We start from the raw sequence: 21950 nt of genomic DNA on the forward strand, positions 1-21950 counted from the left end.
CCTCTCCTTCCCTCCCCTCTCCTCACCTTCCCTCTCCTCCCCTCCCCTCTCCTCTCCTTTCCTTTCCTTTTTTCAGAGCCTGTCGCCCAGGCTGCAGTGTGGTGGTGTGATCTGAGCTCACTGCAACCTTTGTTTCCTGGGCTTAAGTGAGTCTTGTGCCTCAGTCTCCTGAGTAGCTGGGTTTACAGACATGTGCCACCATGCCTGGCTAATTTCTGTGTTTTTTGTAGAGAGGGGGTTTCACCCTGTTGCCCAGGCTGATCTTGAACTGCTGGCCTCAAGTCATCTGCCCACCTAGGCCTCCCAAAGTGCTGGGAATAAAGGCGTGAGCCACCATGCCCGGCCACCTTGTAAAGTACGCTGGAAATCTGGGAAATGTTCTAAGGCAGCTCCCCATTCTGTTATGGCCCAACATTCTGGGATGCTTTTAATTTATGGCACTTGTACTTCTCCATGAGGTCTGTGAGTCATGGCAGCGGAAAGAGAAGGCTGGAGAGTTAAGCACTGGTTATCTCATGAGCACCTCTAATTATATTTCATTGTCCAAATTAAGCCATACCTTATCTCTTGTGGGAGGAGAATTATAGTCTTCTCTTGTGACTGGAAGCAGAAGGTAATTGGCTACTGGTGAATAATAACCTTGTCTTTTCCAGTAGCTACCAGAGGAAAACATCAGTGGTCACTCAGAAAAAAAAAAAAAAAAAAAAAAAAAAAGTGGTACTTCTACAAGGAGTCAGTCTATCCTTTAATTGTCTGCCTAGATTATTGAATTCAGAGGTAGCTTAGAATTAGGGATAAGAAGGAATGTTGCCTTGACCTTCATTTTCTATTATCACATTGATCAATGCATTTATTGCACTGAGGTTCTTAAGGCCTTTGGGAATATAATGAGAGAAGAGTAAACATTAGGCACAGGCATTTTTAAAGTCTCTTTATTATGGAAATGAGATGGAAAATCAGTACGTTTCTTTTTCTGAGATTTGCCAGGATGTTTTTAGTCATGTCTGCCTAAGACATTAGGTTTTCTGTCATGATAATACAATCAATTACAGTCATGCACTTTAAAACGACATTTCAGTTAGTGATGGACCACAGATACAATGGTGTTCCCATATAATTATAGTGTCATGCCTTTCCTGTACCCTTTCTATATTTAGATATGTTTAGATATACACATGCTTATTATTGTATTACTGTCACCTACAATATTCAGTACAGTGACATGTTGTGCATGTTTATATCCTAGGAGCAAAAGGCTATACCATAAGGCCTTGGAGTGCAGTAGGCTACACCATATAGGTTTGTGTAGGTACACTATGTGGTATCCACGCAATGATGAAATCACCTAGTGATGCATTGCTCAGAATATATCCCTATCATTAAGTGTCACATGACTATAGTTAAAAGATGCTTAAAAAACAAAAAACAAAAAGTAAATTATCTTACTACAGTATACTTAAAGATAAAATCAGAACTTGATTTTACTTTCATGACTTTATACCTTTTGACTTCACTTGGACATGATTTTACATTTATAAGAAAAATACATTTACATTACTTAGAAGAATAATTCCTAATTCTTAGCTCAGACTCTAACTGCCTGATTTACTCATAGTTTTATTCTGTATGCTACAAGAAGACATCAGCATGTCTCTTGTCTTGTACAATAAGTCATGGTACTGAGCATACTTGCACAGTAAGTGATTCTGTGTAATAGACATTATTACATGCCTAAGTACCCATGAGCAAGTGTTAAAATTGGAAGCATGTGAAGTATTCTTTTTTGGAAGAAATAAGAAGTTACCATTAGCAGATTCCTCATATAGAATAAGTATCAGGTTTCATAGGCTTTTTTTTTTCAAGCTCTGAGCCTCACATCAAAATAGTGAAATAGACAGTGCTTGATTGAACCACACCAGTCTCAGAATTTCCAGAAACCTCTTCCTGATTACTTTTTCTTCTTTACACTACTATTTTCCATTCACACACCTCCATTTTAAAATTTTAAAATATCGTATTTCTTGATTTCCTGATGCCTTAAATAACCAATTTGTAATATCTGTCTGCTCTTGGATTAACATTTGCGGAGGACAAGCTTGCCCGACGTTTAGCCTGTGGGCACATGCAGCCCAGGACAGCTTTGAATGTGGCTCACCACAAATTCACAAACTTTCTCAAAACATTATGAGTTGTTTTTTTGTTTGTTTGTTTTTGCTCATCAGCCATCAGCTATCATTAGCTTTAGTATTTTTTGTGTGGCCCAAGACAATTCTTCTTCAATGTGGCCCAGGGAAGCCAAACCACTGGACACTCTGTTTTAGACTATAAGGTACTCATATTTTCTTTACAGTCCCTACCAAATACACAGTTCTGTGTAATTTAGTGTTAACTCCTGACTTTCTCATTGTTTATAACTATAAATGTGATATAATTGTCTCTCTGCATACTTACTCTACCTTATTTATTTAAGTTGTCTTCATTGTGAACTGTAATCATTATTGAACTCTGTGTACATAGCTAGATCTTAGGGAGAAATGGGTCAGGGGAAGATGTTCCAAAGGGGAGCAGTCAAAGAGGAGAGGAATTTTAAGACAATAGGTGTCCAAAAAGGAGATGTCAAAGTACATTTCAAGTAGCTGATGTTCACAACAGCTGAATGTGTGAAAACTTTGGGGATGTCTTTTAAGAAAGATGGCATTCATCAAAGTGTTCTAAATTTTCTTTGCTCTGAGGATATACCTATTTCTAGTATGCTTACTGTCCACTGTACCAGATCCAAATCAGCTTGTATTCTGTAAAATTCATATATGTTTTAGTTTTAACATCTTAATTTTGTCATGACTTTTAGATATATTTTCATATTATTTCTTAACATCCTATATATTAGAAAATTAATATATATTATAAACATAAGTATATAGAGTATGTTTTATTTACATTTATTACACTCATATTTATATTATCTTTATCCTTGAATAGATTTCTCCATGGAGACTTTGTTTGTATGTATTTGCTATATTATTATGGTCTATTTTGCTCATCAAAATGTGCATTTATATGGCTTTCAGTATTGTTCTGTGATTTACTAAAATCCCCATAAAAAGACATAACATTACTTTTAGCTTTTACAAGTGGGTATGACACAAATAATAATCTAGGAATTATTTTTATTCACCTGAGCTGCCTAATTCCTGATAATGCTATAACAAATTTTAAAATTCATTTTATAAATAAAGTCATTGTACAACAAAGGAAAGTTTACACCCTACTCTTATATGAAATTCAGTTTTAGTTAATTTTTGTTATATCCTTTTTCTCATTAACTATTTAGTAAGAGCATTCATATATTCCCAGTGATGGTGATGAAATACCTCCAGGGAAAATGTGTTTTACTAAAAATTGTGGCACTATAATATTGCCAGAATTAAATCACAAAAAGAAAATACTGACATTCTTTTGAAAAAGTCATTGGATAATTATGCTGGTTAAATTAACTCACATTAAAGTCATGACATGAAAATCAGTTGGCCCAGGAACTGCTTATGTCGAAAAGGAAAATATTTCAAGAACAAATATATTATTATAGTGTTTTCACACATACAGGATATCAAAACTGAACTTGAAGGATCTTCTTTGTGCTGTTTGTACTACAAAAATTACATCCACATTTGTACTGCTGAAAATGTTCTCCAATTCTCTTAGAGGAAGATTTGCCACCTACTGAATTCTCAGTAACTAAACCATGTGAATACATTCCAGAGGAAATGACACCCACTTTTCTTTCTTCTTCTTTTTTTTTTCTTCTTCACATTTAAGGGTCCTGACAACTGTACAAAGTGCTCTCATTTTAAAGATGGCCCAAACTGTGTGGAAAAATGTCCAGATGGCTTACAGGGGGCAAACAGTTTCATTTTCAAGTATGCTGATCCAGATCGGGAGTGCCACCCATGCCATCCAAACTGCACGCAAGGGTAAGCATCCTTGCTGGCCAGGGACTTACCTGGTATGTGTTATCCACAGGTATTCTTATCCCTGGTATAGTTTCTGAAATGTATAACAGTCTCCTAGAACTCTACTAAGCCTTATATATAAAATGCTGATTTTAAGAGAAATACTAAGAGAATGTTTTAATGAATCAACTTTGTACACTCCTCAATATTTCTGCTTAGCTTTTGCCTATAACCATTCTATCAACACTTTCGTGAAGCTAGTGTCAAGTATACCTTGGATGCATTTTAGAAACTCTTCCAAATTATATTGGAGATTCAAAATCTCAAAAAAAAAATGACAGTAACCATGCTTTGAGGTTTGTGTTTATAAAATCTTTAACAGAAGGCTTCTATTTCTGTTTTTTTTTGTTGTGACATCAGCTTAAGGTGAGGATATTTCTCTTTGATATATACTACCTTAAATTACTCCTTCAAAAACATATGAACAAAGTAACAATGGCAGGAAGAAAGGGAACCTAGTGATACGTATATTTAAAGAAATACATTTTGTGAAAGTAACCTTGTAACAGGTAATCCTATAGTCTTGAAATTCGTTGATATGTGACAATCTAAAGCTTGGTAAACATTTTTCTGTTTTTCAAAAAATGCATTTTGCAATGAATAATAATTAGGTTACCTTTGATATTGATAACAGTTGAATAACAAAGACACATCACAGAAAGAAGAAAAGCACTGAGCTGTAAAAGAAATAATGTCACTCATCTAACAAATTCCAACAACAAATCTTAGTAAGGATTTTTCTTTTTTATTCCTCCAGAAGGTGAATAATTTGTAATTGAAAGCAGTGTTACGTTTGCTATCCTCCTTCTGTCCATAAAGCCTTTTCTCCATTGTGAATGCTCATAGACATGTGCGCGCGCGCATGCGCGCGCGCACACACACACACACACACACACACACACACACACACACACACACTCACACACACACACACACACACACACACACACAAACTTGTAGTTGAGAATCAGCTTGGGTACTTTTTATCTGGCAGGAAAGTGTGAGATTCCATAAAGAGATTTTCTGCCAGATTAAGGACTAGCAGTTAGGGGATACTGAAGAAGTTAAGCAAGCGACATCATATCTTGCCAAGAAAACATCAATTTGCAGATGCTGCTACAATTTCCTGCAGGTCAAGAAATAAGCTTAATTCACTCTGTGAAGTGGCAGATCCTGGAAAGGTAAAGTAATATTATCCCATTCAAATTCAAATTCAGCTTGGAAGAGGTAGCTGCCAACTCATTGGTTCATATATAAGCACGTATACGTTTAAGGTACTGAAATAGTCACATAGACACTTTGCTTCAAAGAAACTAGAGGTAATAAACTGCTATCCTTGTGAGTTTTTGGCACACTTGAGTTAAGAGTGTTTCACAAAAAAACAACTGGTCCTGCTGGAGCAGAAGAAAGAGTCAGCACCAGACAGAGAAAACTTTGCCTGCTAAAATCATCCACAAGAGAGTTTTATTGTTTTGCAGCTAAAATTAAACCAGTAAATTATTCAATATAATGTCGATGTCAACAGCTGTTGCCATTCAAAATGAGACCTTTTGCTGTTTTTGCAAATCTAATTACAATGAAGCCATTAGGGAAATGAAAGTGAGATCACAGAGCCATAGTCTGGATACGTGGCTGGTGTGTCTTCCTCTCTGCCCTTTTAAATCATTATTATATAAAAATAATAAACATATATAGTGGGGAGAAGTAGAACTAAGAGGCAATGAAAAGAGATTAATATATGGTAGTAACAAAATCTGGATTTCAGTCAAAAGGAAGGATGAAGGTGTAATGGGGAGCAAATCTCACTAGAGCATTTGGGAACTCCAAGTGAATAGAAAAAAAACGACTTTAACAATTTGCAGCTGCAGAATTAAGTTGAGACAGAACTTGAGTATTGTGCTCCCTGGCATCTTCCAAGGTAAATGCATTCTCTAATGACTGACTTAATCCTGAAGGATTTTTGTCTCTGTTTTCATTTAAATTTCTGCCATCCTGTTTTCGTTTTTGTTCTGAGATACAGTCTCGCTCTGTCCCCATGCTGGAGTGCAGAGGTGTGATCTTGACTCACTACAACCTCTACCTACTGGGTTCAAGCGATTATCCTGCCTCAGCCTCCCGAGTAGCTGTGACTACAGGCTAATGCCACCACGCCCAGCTATTTTTTGTATTTTTAGTAGAGGTGGGGTTTTACTATGTTGGCCAGGATGATCTCAATCTCTTGACCTCGTGATCATCCCCTTTGGCCTCCCAAAGTGCTGGGATTGCAGGTGTTGGCCACTGCGTCCGGCCCATCTTGTTTTTAAAATACCTTCTATATTGTCCAGATTCATTCACTTCATTAAAATGCTGTGGTTCCAGTCCCAGAGTATTCTAGTCCCAGAAATTTCCCAAGGATGTGATTCCTAAATTCCTAAATCCTCATATATACTCTACTACAGTGCAACCCTTGTACTTTGAGACCTTTTACTGAAGCAATAAGGTGTTCTGTGCAGTCAATCCCTTTTTTCCAAATTGAGCACATAGAGATAATGATATTTTCCTAGGAAAACCACAGGAGCAGTGGGGATGATGGAACAAGTGACTATTTTTATTCCTAAACACAGGTAATAATCAACTTATCAGTAAGTGAGCTCAGCAGGCCAGTTCCACTTTGGAAAGCAGCTTTTCTTTTATATGCCTATATGATGTCAGATAATTCAAGAACCAGGTTAATGGAAATAGTCTTTCAAATCACATATTTTAGAAGTAAAGTTCTGACTTTGAATACTGTTTAATGATTTTTTCTGAAAATAAAGTTATCTGTGTCATACTTTAAAAGCACTTTTACCACTCTAAGAGTACATTAAATATAATGGCTCTAACAAGTTATCTAACACTTTTAAAATAGGTCATTCATTTAGCTCTTATCAGAAGATTTTCACTAATACCCATGGAAACAACAAGATTGTCTCTTCTTACCCTAACTAGAGAATTTTTATTTTAACAGCCTTTCCTCATTTTATTCATTCTTCAACTTTGTTATATTGGATATCTGCTCTGCATCACATACAGTGATAGGAAAATTCAGAAATGAGCAAGACACAACTCCTGACCTCTATGAACTCACAGTCCAGTGAATGTATATTCTCTAATTTATATCCTTTGTTAGACATTAGACCGTGCTCCACAGTATTTTGAAATGATGAGCAATAAAACTTAAGAGTGATGCTCAGATTTGAAATTAGCAAGATAGAAAAATTTTTTAAAGATTTATAAACTAAAGTAATTAAATTATGATGAGGGCAAAGATGATTGTTTCCTCACTAACATCACTTGAGTATGTGCAAATTTATTGTCAGTTTAATTTTGGTTTTGTATCAAACTAAACCTGCATTTTAGACTTGTAACGAAATGTTATTTCATGGGCATCTTTTGAAAAAATCTCATTGCATGTTTTTGTTGATATTAGAATAGTGATTTCATATTATTAAATTTCACATGTACCTCAATCCTTTTTTTTTATCAATTTAAAAAATATTCTTAAACTTATATAACAAAAGATTTTTTATTGACGAAGAGATGGAAAGAAGGGCTACTTGTAGAAGTATTGTCTATAATCTTTTAATGAACAATTTTTTAAAATTTCCTGTATTTTTATTTCAAAATTTAAAGATTTAATCATCTAAACTATGTTGGTTAGGAGTACATCAAGGAACTTATACGTCATTATATACCAACATAGGTTTAATATTCAGAACTTTAGATATTGTTTTAGAAATTGTCACACATGTTGTGTTTTATTTTTCTGATCTGCCTGTAAGTATTCTACTTTGAAACACTTATTTTTAGAGTTCTATTATTCTAGATTTTGATTCAGTTATTACTTTGTGATTTGGGCTCTTAAAAAGTTTAGTATCTCTGTTGTTTTATTATCTTGCTGAATGGATGAAAATGGCATGTACTAATTAGTTGCTTACAGAAAATACAAAGAGTTGAAAAACAATATACATTATTTAGTTTTCAGCGGCTTGTGTTTAGAAAAGGTGATGCACTTCAGTCATATTCTTATCTTTCTTTGTCTTTCATCCTCAGTTTAAAAATAGGCTTAAATCTCAAATATCCTACGAAATCCCTTCAACAACTTTTCTTGATCCTAAGTCCTGCTTCTTCAGTCCCTCCCCACCCCCCATTTCTCTCTGCCTCTATTTTTCTATTTCCAATTTGCTTCTCAACTCATAAAAACCTACATTCTTGCGACCAGGACAATGACAATTAAAATTCTCTTAAGAGTTATTTTACCAGACTTCTCTGCATTTCACACTGATGATCACCCCCTTTTTCTTAAAGTTCTTTTCTGATTTGACTTTCTTGAGACTACAGTTAATTGGTTTTATTCAATTTTCAATTATATTTTCCCATGCTTCTGACACAAAGAACTCATGTTATATGCTGTTGGGGTTCCTTGGGTTTCCATCTTCAGCCTCTGCTTTTCTTTTTTTATGTCTCCTTTAGCCATCTATTCACTTACATGGTCTCAACTTTCTCCTACATGCTATTTCAAAACTGATCATTATACTCATGGTTCTTTCCCCCTTAGCCACTCATCTTTCCAACTGCTGATAAACATTTATACCTATGATAAACATTTATACCTAGGACAACCATACTAAACTCTACATACACAAAACAGAAATTATCAACCCCTCATCCCGTAACACATACAGGAAGAAACATATTCTTCCTCTTGGGTTCTTTCAATGATGGTACCACTATTATCAAAGCTAGAATGTAAATCTTCTTAAAGATCCATTGATCTTTTCACTTTTATCGAATCAAGGATCACCTTCCCTTTTGTATTCCCTCTATCTTTTAAGATATTTCTTGAATCTGTTCCTCTGCCTTCATCACAGTTACCATTTCCCTAGTTGAGTCCATCATCTCTAACATGGACTAAAAATAGTCTTTACGCCAAAGGAGTCAGCCTGGGTGCCAGTTGACTGGTGTCCACAGGGCAAGGAGATTTATTGAAAATACAAATCTGGCAACTGTACTACTTCTTTAAAACCCTGTACTGATTTTCTATTGATTGTTACTGAGCAAATCTTTCTCCAAATTTGGCTCCCATCTAATATTCTAGCTTCTTTTTTCTCCTGTCTATTGCCTCATATTTTGCTCTCCAACTACTAAGAAATGTTTGCAGTTGTTTGCATATACAATACATTTCTTCAGGCATGTGCTTTTGCTCTTGCAGAAACCACCACCACCCCAACCCTAGCTCATAGCACTCTAAACCTCAGCTTCCTACCATGTCCTTCTTGGGTTGCTCTAGGTGTCCCCCCTCCACACTACCCTGAACCACTTTTTCGTGTTTCTTTTTTCACATTATTCAATACACATCTGTTTGTGCACCTGTCTCCTTCATTAAATTCAGAGCTCACTGAGAATAGAAAAATGTCTAATTCATATTTTTTTCTCCCTCTAACTCTTAGAGTACTAGGAACACTTAGTAGATCTGTAACACAGGGCTTTTTTTAATGAATGAGAATCTTTCATATTCACACTTTTCCCTAAAGTTGAATTTCACTTTTGAAATTTTTTTAGATCTTTCAAGGGTTTTTATAAAGATTTATTGCAAACTAATCATAGCTTTTTAGATTCTCACTTGGAAGCAAGAAGAAGACTTTTAATTTTATAAAATGATAATATGATATAAAAATAATTTTCAAGAGGATCGAATAGGAACTTAGAAACAGCAAATTCTTTAGAATATAATAAAAAGAAAACTATGTAAGACAAACTGGAAGCCTTTTTAGCAGTTAATTTTCCATTTTTAGAAATGATTTTGACTATAGATTATATATAATACCAATATAATGCTATGTACTCTAGTTTTTTTTTTTTTCTTTTTAGATGCTTTTTAAAAGACTTCACATAGGTGTATTTTCTCTATTTCTATAGGTTAAAATTTGTCTGTGCTACTCAAAACAAAAAAAAAGGAACCACTTTTTCAGCTAGCAGGAATGTTATAACAGAGAAATAAGTGACTTAATTGTTATTATGGGTATGTTATATTAGTTCACCAATATTTAGAGTTATTTAAAGATATAACAGATAAACTGGCCTTATACATAGGGACATTTTTACATCATTATATTATGATCCTAACTTCAGCTTCTTTTTCAAATTTGAAAATTAAAAGTTTGAAAATATATGTAATCTTTATTACCAGAGAAATAAGGCACTTTTATAAAACATAAGTGTAGGAAGAATCTTGCTAATGTTCTATATGTCTTTGATGGGAGAAAAGAAAAGAAAAACAGTTCAGGTGTATTGGAAGATAGAAATAATACTTCTATATTAGTTCAAAATGAAATTCTAAGGACAGTACATTGAAATTCTGTGTACTTACGTAATTCCATTTAAATGTTAATCTCAGTGTATTCTTTACTTACCTGGGTCTCAATTTATTCATTTCCTTGCAGAGTATTTATTTATCTGTTATCGTTTGAGTTCATTATTATGGTAGTTTAAAAACCTATTTTTATTTGCCTGTTACGGTATTGCTATTTTAAAAGAGAGTGTCAAGATAAACTGCAGTATGGTGAAACCAGTTAATTTGCTTTTTAAATAAATTCATGTTTAAAGATAAGTATGTTTTAAAGACACAACCAAGAACCAGAATAATGTGATTATGTAAAGTATCCATGAAAATGGCATTAAAAATGTTGACTCATTTTCTGCCAAAATCAATCTTTAATGAGTATTGAGCATCAGTTTATTATATTATATTATATTATATTATATTATATTGAATTGCTCATGTTTTTCTTATTGATTTGTTTTTGTATTTAAACTTAAGGCTTTTCAGAAGCAACCATAAACTTCAAAACAATTATAGTCATTGAAATATTAACTTATTTGTCAAGACATGTAATCACATATGAATTGAAAGTATCGAAGTGAGCTGTGTGTTTGGAAGTTATTCATAGAACCAGTGTAAAATTTTCTCTTACTGCGGACATTTCTTTGCATTCTGGTTTGTTGGTAACAGCAATTCATTTCTGTGTATTCATCAAGCAAAAATCTTCTTGCTAGCCTGAAATTCACTGTGTTCCAAAATAGTCTAATAGTTATTTATAAGAATTCAAGACAATCAATATTTATTTTACTGATTTTTTAAATGACTAATTTTTCTCTCCTTGTATTTTTTTAAATTTGCATCTTCTGCAGGTGCATAGGCTCAAGTATTGAAGACTGCATTGGCCTGATGGATAGGTACTTGGTGTGCTTGCTTCCCATGTTCTTCTTCTAAGGCTCCATGTGTGAGCACTGGTGCATGTGTGTGCATGTCACTGTGGATGGAGAATGATGTTTTCTGTTCTGTAATTGCCTGCAGGTGTAACGGTCCCACTAGTCATGACTGCATTTACTACCCATGGACGGGCCATTCCACTTTACCACAACATGCTAGGTAACATCTACCATGTTTCCATTTTGTGGCTCAAATCCTTTCCTAGTTACTATGAACAAAAAGTGCTAACCAGTGGGGTAAAGTTTATAATATATTATGAGTTTAAATATATTATAAATTTAATGTATCAAATTAGAAAGTTTCAAAAGAGGCATAAAACACTTTCTTTCTCAAGCCAACTTTCTTACTTCTTTATTCTTCATTCATTGTGATACAAGAGTCCAAGTTAGTGGCACTATTTTTTTTTTTTTTAACTGAGCCTTGCTCTGTTGCTGAGGTTGGAGTGTAGTGGCACCATCTTGGCTCACTGCAACCTCTACCTCCTGGGTTCAAACAATTCTCCTGCCTCAGCCTACCAAGTAGCTGGGATTACAGGCTCCACCACCATGACTGGCCAATTTTTGTATTTTTAGTAGAGATGGGGTTTTGCAGTGTTAGGCAGGCTGGTCTCAAACTCCTGAGCTCAGGTGATTTGCCCACCTTGGCCTTCCAAAGTGCTGGGATTACAGGTGTGAGCCACACACCCGGCCTCGATTTTTAATTTTTGTAGTCTAAATAGAATTTTGAGTTATTAATATAGAAATTTGATAGACTATATTTTCTCTTAATTCAGTAGATTATTACAAAAATATTTGTAATGAAGGAATTTGCAAAAGTTGATCTATGCTAATGTTCATTATTTAATTTAATTCAATTTCTGATCTTAGATTATTTTTAACTGGTTGGCATATTCTTCAGTTATAAGAATTAACATAAAAGCAATATAGAAAATATTTTTTGCAGGTAAAAGTATAACTTGAAATTAAAAAACAAAACATAAGACTCATTTCTACACAAAAACCTATATATTAATGTTTGTAGTGGCTTTTTCATAATCACTCAAAACTGGAAACTACTCAATTGTTCTTCAGTTGGGGCATATCCATATATTGTAATACTACTCAGCAATATAATAAAAAGGAACAAACTGCTGAAACACCCAACAACATGGATGAATCTCGAATATGTTACACTAAATGAAAGAAACCAGACTTAAAAACCACATACCGTATGACTCCATTCACATGGCATTCTGGAAAAGGTGAAACTATCAGGAGAGAAATGTTGCCAGGGGCTAGAGACTGGGGGATAATGTTGACTAGAAAAGGGAAAGAGAGAATTTGAGGAGATAATGGAACTACTCTTCTATCTTGATCATGGTGATGGTTGTACAAAAGGGTATGCTTATCAAAAATTGTAGAACTGCACATTTTACTGTATAAAATTATACCTCAATAAACCTGACTTTAAAAATATCTCATAAAACATTTTCTAGATGAGAAAATGGTAATTTTACCATCTTATGTAGAGATATTTTGAGCTTTATTTATGAAACAAATTAATTATATTCTTCTGGAAGTGAGAAGTTCCGGAAGTTGTAAAGTTAACAAAATGGGAACTTTGGATGAACTATTGCCTTTTAATGTAAACTCTTGTATTGAAGTATACATAGTGTAAAAGTACACAAAACCTAATTGTAAATCTCAGTGAATTTCAAAAAATAAAACATTTTTGTAGCCATTAACCAGATCAAGAAACAAGATGGTGATAGAGCCCCAGAAGCTACCTTGTACCCCATTCCAAGGGTAGCCACTGTCCTGAATTCTAACGCCATAGGTCAGATTGCCTGGTTTTTCACTTTATATAAATTTAGTCATACAGTTTGTGTTCTATGCATCTGGCTTCTTTTGTGAAATATGATATTCATGAGATTCATCTCTGTCTTTGAATTTAGTCATAATTATGACCAAATTATGACTAAAAAGCAATAACATGAATGAAGAATTCTTCATTCATGTTATTGCCTTTACATGTTTTTAAAATAAATACATGATATGTCATCTTAATTTATCATTTTTTAATGAATAGAAAAATTAAATCTGAAAAAGAAAAGCATGTGCTAGAGTTAATTGATTTCTACAACAGTGGCACTTTGACACTTGGACACAATCAAGACTAGTTAGTATAGTTATTTAGAGCAAGGTAAAATTATGAAAAAATCAGACAGATAGAGGGAGAGAGTGCCTAAGGCCTAAAGGACAGTTTTATAAGCCAAGGTTCATCTTAGATTGTTGTTATATTTATGAAGTAAGTTTTCCTTCTTTAGACCTGGGCAGAGCAACTGCATTATCAGTTTGAAGATTTTTCATATTTGCTTTGATGATTTTCTTATAATTATGTAATTATTCCAGTGGACTAGTTAGAAATAATATAGTACAGTGATTAAGTGTTCTGTTTTAGAATCAGATATTCTGAGTTCAGAGTCAGGCTCAACCATTTTTAGATGCGTGACTGTGGGTAAGTTCCTTAAATTATCTGTGCCTCAGTTTCTTTGTGTATAAAATGGGAATATTAATATAGTTCATAAATTATAAGATTGAATGTATTCTTAGAACAGCGCCTGGCTCAGAAATCATTCAATAAGTGTTATTATTTATTATCTTTCTATATATCAAAAATTCTCAAACCTTTGGGATGAGAGAACATGCTTCCTAGGGGGAGGAGAGAGGTCTCTAAAGTCACACAGGGAGCTTTGATATGTACCTATAGCTTTTTTCATGGGCTCCTTGAAGGAAGGGAGGCCATTTCTCTCTCTTTACCTTGAGAATCTTGGTTACAATGTTGGCCTCTGTTACTAACTATGGTAGGTCATTGGCTGATATGTAGAGTCAGAGAAAAGGCTAAAACCACAGTGATAGATCACTTGTAGTTCTTAATGCTTGTAATTTAGGTTATTTAACTCAAGATCATAGTGTATCTTGTTATAGATTTAATATTTTCAAAAGTTAAACAAAAGTATTATTGGAATTCTCAATCCTCTTGCCTGCTTTGGTTTCCAGGACATAACATATAATCTCAGACTAAAACACCTAGTTTAGATTAGCTTTATCATAAATAGGCGACCATGGGCAGTCACTGTTTATAATACAAAAAGAACAGCCCATCATTCCTAGGAATAGCCACCTGTAGCCCACAGTATAGGTAAAGAGCAGAGGTTCTTGAATGTCTGGGTTCAAATATTGGCTCTACCCTGTTTTATCTGTAAAATGGGAATTATAATGATAGTTTTAAAACTGGCAATTCTTAACCCTTAAGACTGGTGTGAAGATTAATGAGATAATGCACAAGAATCGCATACAGCATATGTTCACTAGTGTTACTTACTACTCCAGTTGAAATATTGGCATAATAATCACTTTGAAAACCTCATAAAGTTAGTAATTTACATATCAACAAGGCATTAATGCAGAAGGTTAGTGACTACGGGACTGACATATCAAAATTACTCAGGTTTTAAGCATTTCAATGTTATACCAAACTTCTAAGAACAATAATTTAAAATAATTCATAGTGATGCTTAATTGTTCCTTTTAGGAAACTTTGGATATCTTTAATTAAGGCCTATTTAGAACTTAAATATAATACAACATGACCCCATTGTTTAATTGCATTGACTTGTCAGAATCAATTGGCTTGTCAGGGGGTTTGCAATTTACATGAATGATTTAGCCTGGATGCTTTCTAAAAGTGTGTATGATCATGGAACCTTTGGATGCAGATTGAGTAAGACGTGAAAGCAGCAAGTATCTGCTTTTTCAGGTCTTCAATGTTGCAATAAATGTTTACCTCTCTGAGATGAGGTGGGTGCGCATTTCAGTGACAGCAGGACACTAGTTTAGTAATATTGTTTTTAAATTTCATCATCGTTTTTTAAAGCATCTGTCAATTGATTAAAGTGAATCTTACATAATGGGAGGACAAAAACCACAAATAAAAGTAATTTTTTTGAGTTTCTTAAATCATATTTTATCTGGCAGAATATCCACATCAAATGCCTAGTGTTTTTTAGTCACAGAAAATTATATTAAGCATGTCAGTGGGGCCATTTCAAAATATTTAGAGTTCACATTCTCTACCATCCCATTATACTGTATTCTGTTTCCTAAACCAGCAGGGAAAAAAAAAAAAAATGAAGATTTAAATGAAAGTGGGTAAAATATTTCCAGTCTTGATCAACTTTCATTTTCTAGGCAGTGTTGTTCTTTCCCAGGCCTACAATTGTGAGCTGGTTTCCACACTCCATTTATATTACAGGCTGTTGCTGGAATTTCTTCCAGGAAGATTGGATAAAATAGAATCGAATTTCTTTTTTACCTTTAGTTTCCTAGAATATGCTGTTTATAATGAAAATAATTCTTGATATTTTAGAACCTCTCCCTACTTCTCTTATCTGAATTAAGTGCCTTAAAAATAATATTGGCCTTTGGTTTTCTGAATGGTTTTCCATTTCCATCAAGAATCCTATAAAAAATATGTTTAGCAAGGTTTCTTAAATCATTTTTTCTACATATTATTTATTTTAGCTTGTACATGTACTATTTTCATATACATTCTGATGGAATAGAATATTTGATTTTAATCTATTTTAGATTCTTGATCAAATATATATCCGGAGGGTTTTTTTTTTTTTTTTTTTGAGACTTTTTTTTTTTTTTTTTTGTAATCTCAGTCTCCTATTCTATTAGGGCTTAAATTTGCTAATCTAAATAAGTCAAGTTTCTATTGGAAAAACATTTCTTTATGTTAGTTAGCAGTCCACAACTCTTTTCAAATTTGTGAGAGAAATTATTAAAATAACCAGATATCAAGCATTTTTATCTAGCTACTTTTATCTAGCTCCAATTCAGTTATTCTAGTTGTTTCACAATATAAAATAATGTCAGTGAACTCAGTTTAACTATCTAAATCTCCTATGGGCAGCTATTTGAAACATTTTATATTCCTGTCACATTTTAATGCCTGTGTCATACTTTTATTTTATGGTATAGTGGTTATTAACTAAGAGGTCACATAACAGTTTAATCCTTTAGCAGTGTGACCCATGTTTGATATATGAGAAAGATGATGTGATATTCTTAGCATTACTTTCCCAAATGGCACCTTTTTTTTCTTTGTTTTGCCCCCGAGGAACTTAGTTCATAACTTATGTCCAAATCGAATGGCCAAAATCATCCATAGATAGTTTCCTTAGATGAGTGGCAGTTGTATTATGATCCCTAAGTCCAATAAATAAAAGCACACAGCGTTTTATTATAAGTCTATCCTCAGTCCAGCAAGTTCTGTATATTAAATTTACTTTTGAATCTAAGAGAGTTTGAAGAGGTGAAGGAGAGTACGTGAATCTCTTCTTTTCCACATGATTTTTGTCCCAGCTTTGCAATACCCATAAAATACCAAGGTTATCACAGAATTCTAAGGCAAGAACAAAATATCTCAGCTCAGTTGTTAATTACTGTTCATACAGTTAAAGTGGTTGCTTTAACAGACGTATTTAGTATCACAAGGATGTGTAAGTGGTTTTTACATTGATAACAAAATGCTCAACCATTGCTACTAAAACTTCTAGAGACCCTAAAATGTTAATATTATACTCAAAGTCACTGAGTGTAAAAAATGTGACTAAAAGCATTCGCACTTAGGATTGAATGTTAAAAGAGGTTTTTAAGAACATTGACTTTAGGATTGTAATAGAAAGTCTAAAAAAGTATTATTAAAGTCTGAAAAAGCATTATTAAATTTGAAATATGTTGATTAGACTAGTTAAGAGTCAAAGCAAAAAATTAAACGGGTAGAGTAAGCAATTATCAGTTCTTATATTTCACTCTTTCCTGTGAATGCCTTTTTATGGTATAGAAATTATGATGTTTTGTACTTATCAATTCTCGATTTGGAAAGATGTCAGGATTGCCTATAGCCTATCCTCTCAAAAATATCTAAAGTTTCATTGAAATTAACTACTGAAAATCAGATGTATTATTAGAACTAAAAGCAAAAAGAGAGGAAGATATTCCCGAAGCTTTGTTTTCTTTCTTTAGACATTTTTGCAGTTTTAAAATTATTTTGTATGTGCTATTTCAAGATTTGCCTCCTGGCATTATTTTCTTATAAAATATAATTTAGAGGTATCAGTATGTCATCAGTATTACTCAGAAATTTTTATTGAGATTTTTAGATTAAAAATATTGAATTTTATTTCATAATATTTTATTCCTAACAATTACCCTTTCAACCAAGAGCCATCTAAATTATTATCAACTAAAATTAGAAACACCTTTTACAAACATGTCTGTAGATGGTACATATAGAGATGTTTTGACAGTGTGTAAAGAGGAGGGAAAGTAGCAGATAGGAAAAAATAACCAAGACAATTACTAAAAAAGAGAAATAACCTTATACTTTCCAAAGGACTGTGAAGCAAATATGTTAAACAAGTTGTATATTAATGCTAAAAAAATAGCAACTGAAAAAGCTTAACCTGACCCCTTACTGAAGTCTGATGCAAAAGTTATCAGTAAAGTATTAAGAGTGCTAAAGCAATGCCTGCTCATCTAGACAGTGCCCAACGTTATTAGTTGAATGACTTCAAATTAATATGGGATAAAATGTTAAGAGTTATATGGCCAGGTGCAGTGGCTCACTCCTATAATCTAAGCACTTTAGGAGGCCGAGGTGAGCAGATCACCAGAGGTCCGGAGTTCAAGACCAGCTTGGCCAATGTGGTGAAACGCTGTCTCTATTAAAAATACAAAGATTATCCAGGCATGGTGGCACATGCCTGTAATCCTAGCTACTGACTCAGGAGAATTGTTTCAACCTGGGGGGCAGAGGTTATAGTGAGCCGAGATCATGCCACTGTACTCTAGCCTTGGTGACAGAGCAAGATTCCATCTAAAAAAAAAAAAAAAAGAATTACCATATATAGCATATATCTTTCATTTTATACCTACTCCTAGTGACCAATTCTGAAAAGCAGGCTTAGTTTATATGCCAAATGATTTCAGTCCTCTATAGAAAACTGGCAGAATAATTGTCTAATAAAAAAGGCAGAATAATTATCTGTGAATGGACTAAAATAAACTTCATCAGTGTAAAGACAATAGTGAAGTAGTATCTACATTTACCATCATTTGGCTCACTAACCTATTTTAAATTCAAAACATCATAAACTTGGACCATATATTTGATAATTAAAATGGTAATTAAAAAAAAACCCTAAACCATTGTGATTAGAAAAAGTGAAGGCATACCTCAATTTTTATATAAGTTTTCAGTTCCTGTGATACTAAATTACTACAAATTTAGCAGCTTAAAAGAAAACAAAACAGTTCTATAGGTAAAAGTACAGGCATGGCATGACTGGGCTTTTTCCTTAGCGTCTCATCAGGCTGAAATCAAGGTGCTGTCTGGCTTGTGTTCTCATTTAGAGCTTGAAGTCCAATACCAAGTTCATTCAAGCTGTTGGCAGAACCAAGTTTTTGAAGTTGTAGGACTGAGGCTCCCAAGTCATTGCTGATTCTTGGCCAGGACTGAGTTCAGCCCCTTGCAGCCTTGTGTATTACTTGTAATGTATTCCTTTCCCACCCCTTCCCACCTCACCCCCACCGTCTTCAAAACCCAGCAACAATGCATCAGATCCCTCTTATTCTTTGAATCTCCTAGTTTTTAGCTCTCTGACCCATAGACCCATATTTGAAGGCTCATGGGATTAAGTCAGACCCTTGCTGATTGACATTCTTTCTTCAGGTCAAGAGATGTAGGGCCTTAATTACATCTGCAAAATCCTTTCACATCAGCCCCTAGGTTAGAATGTAACTGAGTGGGAAAAGGCATGTGTATACTTCAGTGGCTATAATCCTGGGAGCCATTTTCAATTTCTGTGTAGCACATCTGCCTACGCTGGGGACTTGAGCATAAAAGATTTCCAATGGTGCCTTTCTTGTTTTTTCTTGTCCTGCAGGAAATGTAATTATTATTCTGTGTGTCATGCAACTTTGCCATAGAAGGGCACCTTTATGTGTGAGAGATCAACTGGTCAAACTACCTTCAAATAATTTATTATCATATTCTTGCCCCCAAAGACCCTAGAACAAGAGATAAGGTATTATCTTGGAACTAAAACCAAGGTTCTTTTTGTACATTTGTATACTGTAAGGTAAGGTCTCAGTGTCCATGTTAGTTCCAAGTGTTCACTGCATTGTTGAACAGTACCTCAAAGACGGAATCCTGATTAAAGTACTTCCTGGTTAATATCAAATTTATGGCCTTTTGATTAAGTCATCAGACTTGTAAGTCTTTCTCAAGATTGCTCTAAACCTGCACTGTCCAATATGGTAACCACTAGCCACATATGGCCATTAAGCACTTTCAATGCAGTTAAACCAAACTGAGATTCACTATAATTGTAAAAAGTACACTGGATTGTGAAGACTAGTATTAAAAAGGGAGTGTAAAATATCTTATTAATAATGTGTTATATCAAGGACAGGTTGAAATTTTAATAATATGGGGATATTGGGTAAATAAATATATTTATATAATTAATTTTATCTTCTTAAATATGTCTGCTAGAATATTTTCAATCACTTATTTAGCTTGTATTGTATATCTATGGGACAGCACTGCCCCAGCCCAGTTATCATGAAATTTGATTTAATATTCAATTTTGGTAATAGTTTTACACAAAATGAGAAGCGTAGAGGAAATGTTTTTATTCACAGAAGGGTGTTTATTTTATCAGCTTCAATAGGTTACAGATGGGATGAGTTCGACAGATTTGAGGAAAAACATCTGTTTGCCCGAACCCATTACATATACCTGTATATTTAGGTGCACACAGATCTCATAAACTACTATAAGAGGAGACTAAATTATGATAATTTGAGTCTGCATTTCGAATTCCCAATATAGCCTACTTTTAAAATTGAAAATTACTCAAAGTGTTAGAATTACATTGCATAGATCTTCTTAAATTTGCTTTATAGCCAATATTTTAATTAAAACATTGTTTCAGTTTTTATAAATGAGCAATATTTAAGCAAAAAGATTTAAGTATAGGTCAAAGTTTCTGTTTTTATGCCTGCCATATATTTAGAAAGGAGTCAAACTTATTTCACCATATAATTTAGACATATATTGTATTAGATCTTAAGTAAGTAATTTTTTCATATTTTCTATTTAACTAAGGGAATCTAATTAACTGAGACCCCCTTCTGTGATGTGGTTACATAAAATGATGTGTAGAAATTAACTCAAATTGCTCTCTTCAAGTCTTTTTTTATTACCTCAGCACATTCCCAAACTAATAATTTTTTCATAAACATACAATTATTTGTTTATACTATGTATATAGGCAAGAGCTAATTCACAAAGAGTACTTTGATTTATCAACAAAATTCCCTCACAGTGATTTCATTCTCTGCCATCATCTACCCTTAAACCCAAAGAGGTGTAATTTTATTATAATTTTGCAGTAACTCAGTACTAAAGAATGAATGATAAGGAAAGGGAAACTTACCTCTAATAAACTCTGATTGCTTGTAGCCATTGTAATTTTTATAGCATTCTGTTCTTCTGCTCAGAGTAAAGTGTTCCATATGCTTGAGCCATTTATGGAATAATTATAGTTACTTATAGTAGAGTAAGAATAAAATAAAAGCAAAAACCTTTTACCATAAAAAGTTTACTTGTTCAGGGAAACATATCATGTTTTTGTGAACAAAGCAAGATATATTTACAAAGCTACTCCTTTATTCAATCTCTGACCCTCAAATCCTAGAGTTCAAATCCTGGAGAGAATAGCTAAATTGTTCTACACACCAGGAAAGAAAGGACCAAAGGAAAAACCAAAACATCAGTTTTTCTTTCTTTCTCAGAGTACTGATACTTTTTCCTAAATCTTGTATTTAGCTAGGAGCTTGTTCTAGCCACTCTCTAAAAATTCCTAATATGTATCCTCAGGTATACTATACTGTGATGTTTAATATTTATGACAAGCATATAAAAATAGTATTCACTATTGCCATTCATAAATGATGCAACATACTTAGAGCAATTCAGCAATTTACACACAAAAAAATCGCTCAATGTCTTTCTCTTAGTTTTGAATTTTACCTATTAAACCTACCTCTGTATAGGATTTTATAATGCAGTCCTCACACAGAATATTTTATCCTGGACCAATAAATTCCATGATCTAAGCATGCACCCCTATAATTGTAAATAATGTAACTTTTAAAATATTCTAAGTACATCAGAGACTAATAGACATATATGAACAAACATAGGCATTGTTTTAAAAAATATTTTATAAAGTGGGGGTTATTTAAAAATTCTGCAGAGATTTGAAAAACAAAGTTGTGGTTTCATATGAGAACAACTTTCACCTGTCCCTAATTGTATTGATGCTACCATCCCGAACCTCCCTCATCAAAAGTATAAGTAAGAATTCAAATTTTATGAATACTAAAATAAAAGGTAATATAGTGCTGGACTTCTGCAGGCACTCCCTTTTTGTCACTAGCTGATGCTGTAAGATTTATGGGATTGGGCAAAATTGATTGGAAATAGTAATGATTTTAGGTGACAGGGTAAGAATCTTAGATCATATAACA

The 21950-nt window shown here is 33.6% G+C and overlaps 1 protein-coding gene across 4 annotated transcripts in view; it reads left to right on the forward strand.

Moving 5' to 3' along the window:
* ERBB4 (erb-b2 receptor tyrosine kinase 4) overlaps positions 1-21950 on the forward strand; it is a 1210589-nt gene that overhangs the window by 898948 nt on the left and 289691 nt on the right. For 2 of the 4 annotated variants that reach the window (XM_017535013.2, XM_017535015.2), the window contains exons 15-16: positions 3817-3971; positions 11220-11264. In XM_017535013.2, coding sequence (XP_017390502.1) covers positions 3817-3971; positions 11220-11264 — 200 coding nt within the window. Of the gene's footprint in view, positions 1-3816; positions 3972-11219; positions 11265-11385; positions 11461-21950 lie in introns of all 4 variants that reach the window. The other 2 variants (XM_017535010.2, XM_017535014.2) reach the window with 1 other exon arrangement.

Source organism: Cebus imitator, unplaced genomic scaffold (assembly GCF_001604975.1).
Source record: "Cebus imitator isolate Cc_AM_T3 unplaced genomic scaffold, Cebus_imitator-1.0 Scaffold89, whole genome shotgun sequence".
Classification (NCBI taxonomy): Eukaryota; Metazoa; Chordata; class Mammalia; order Primates; family Cebidae; genus Cebus; species Cebus imitator.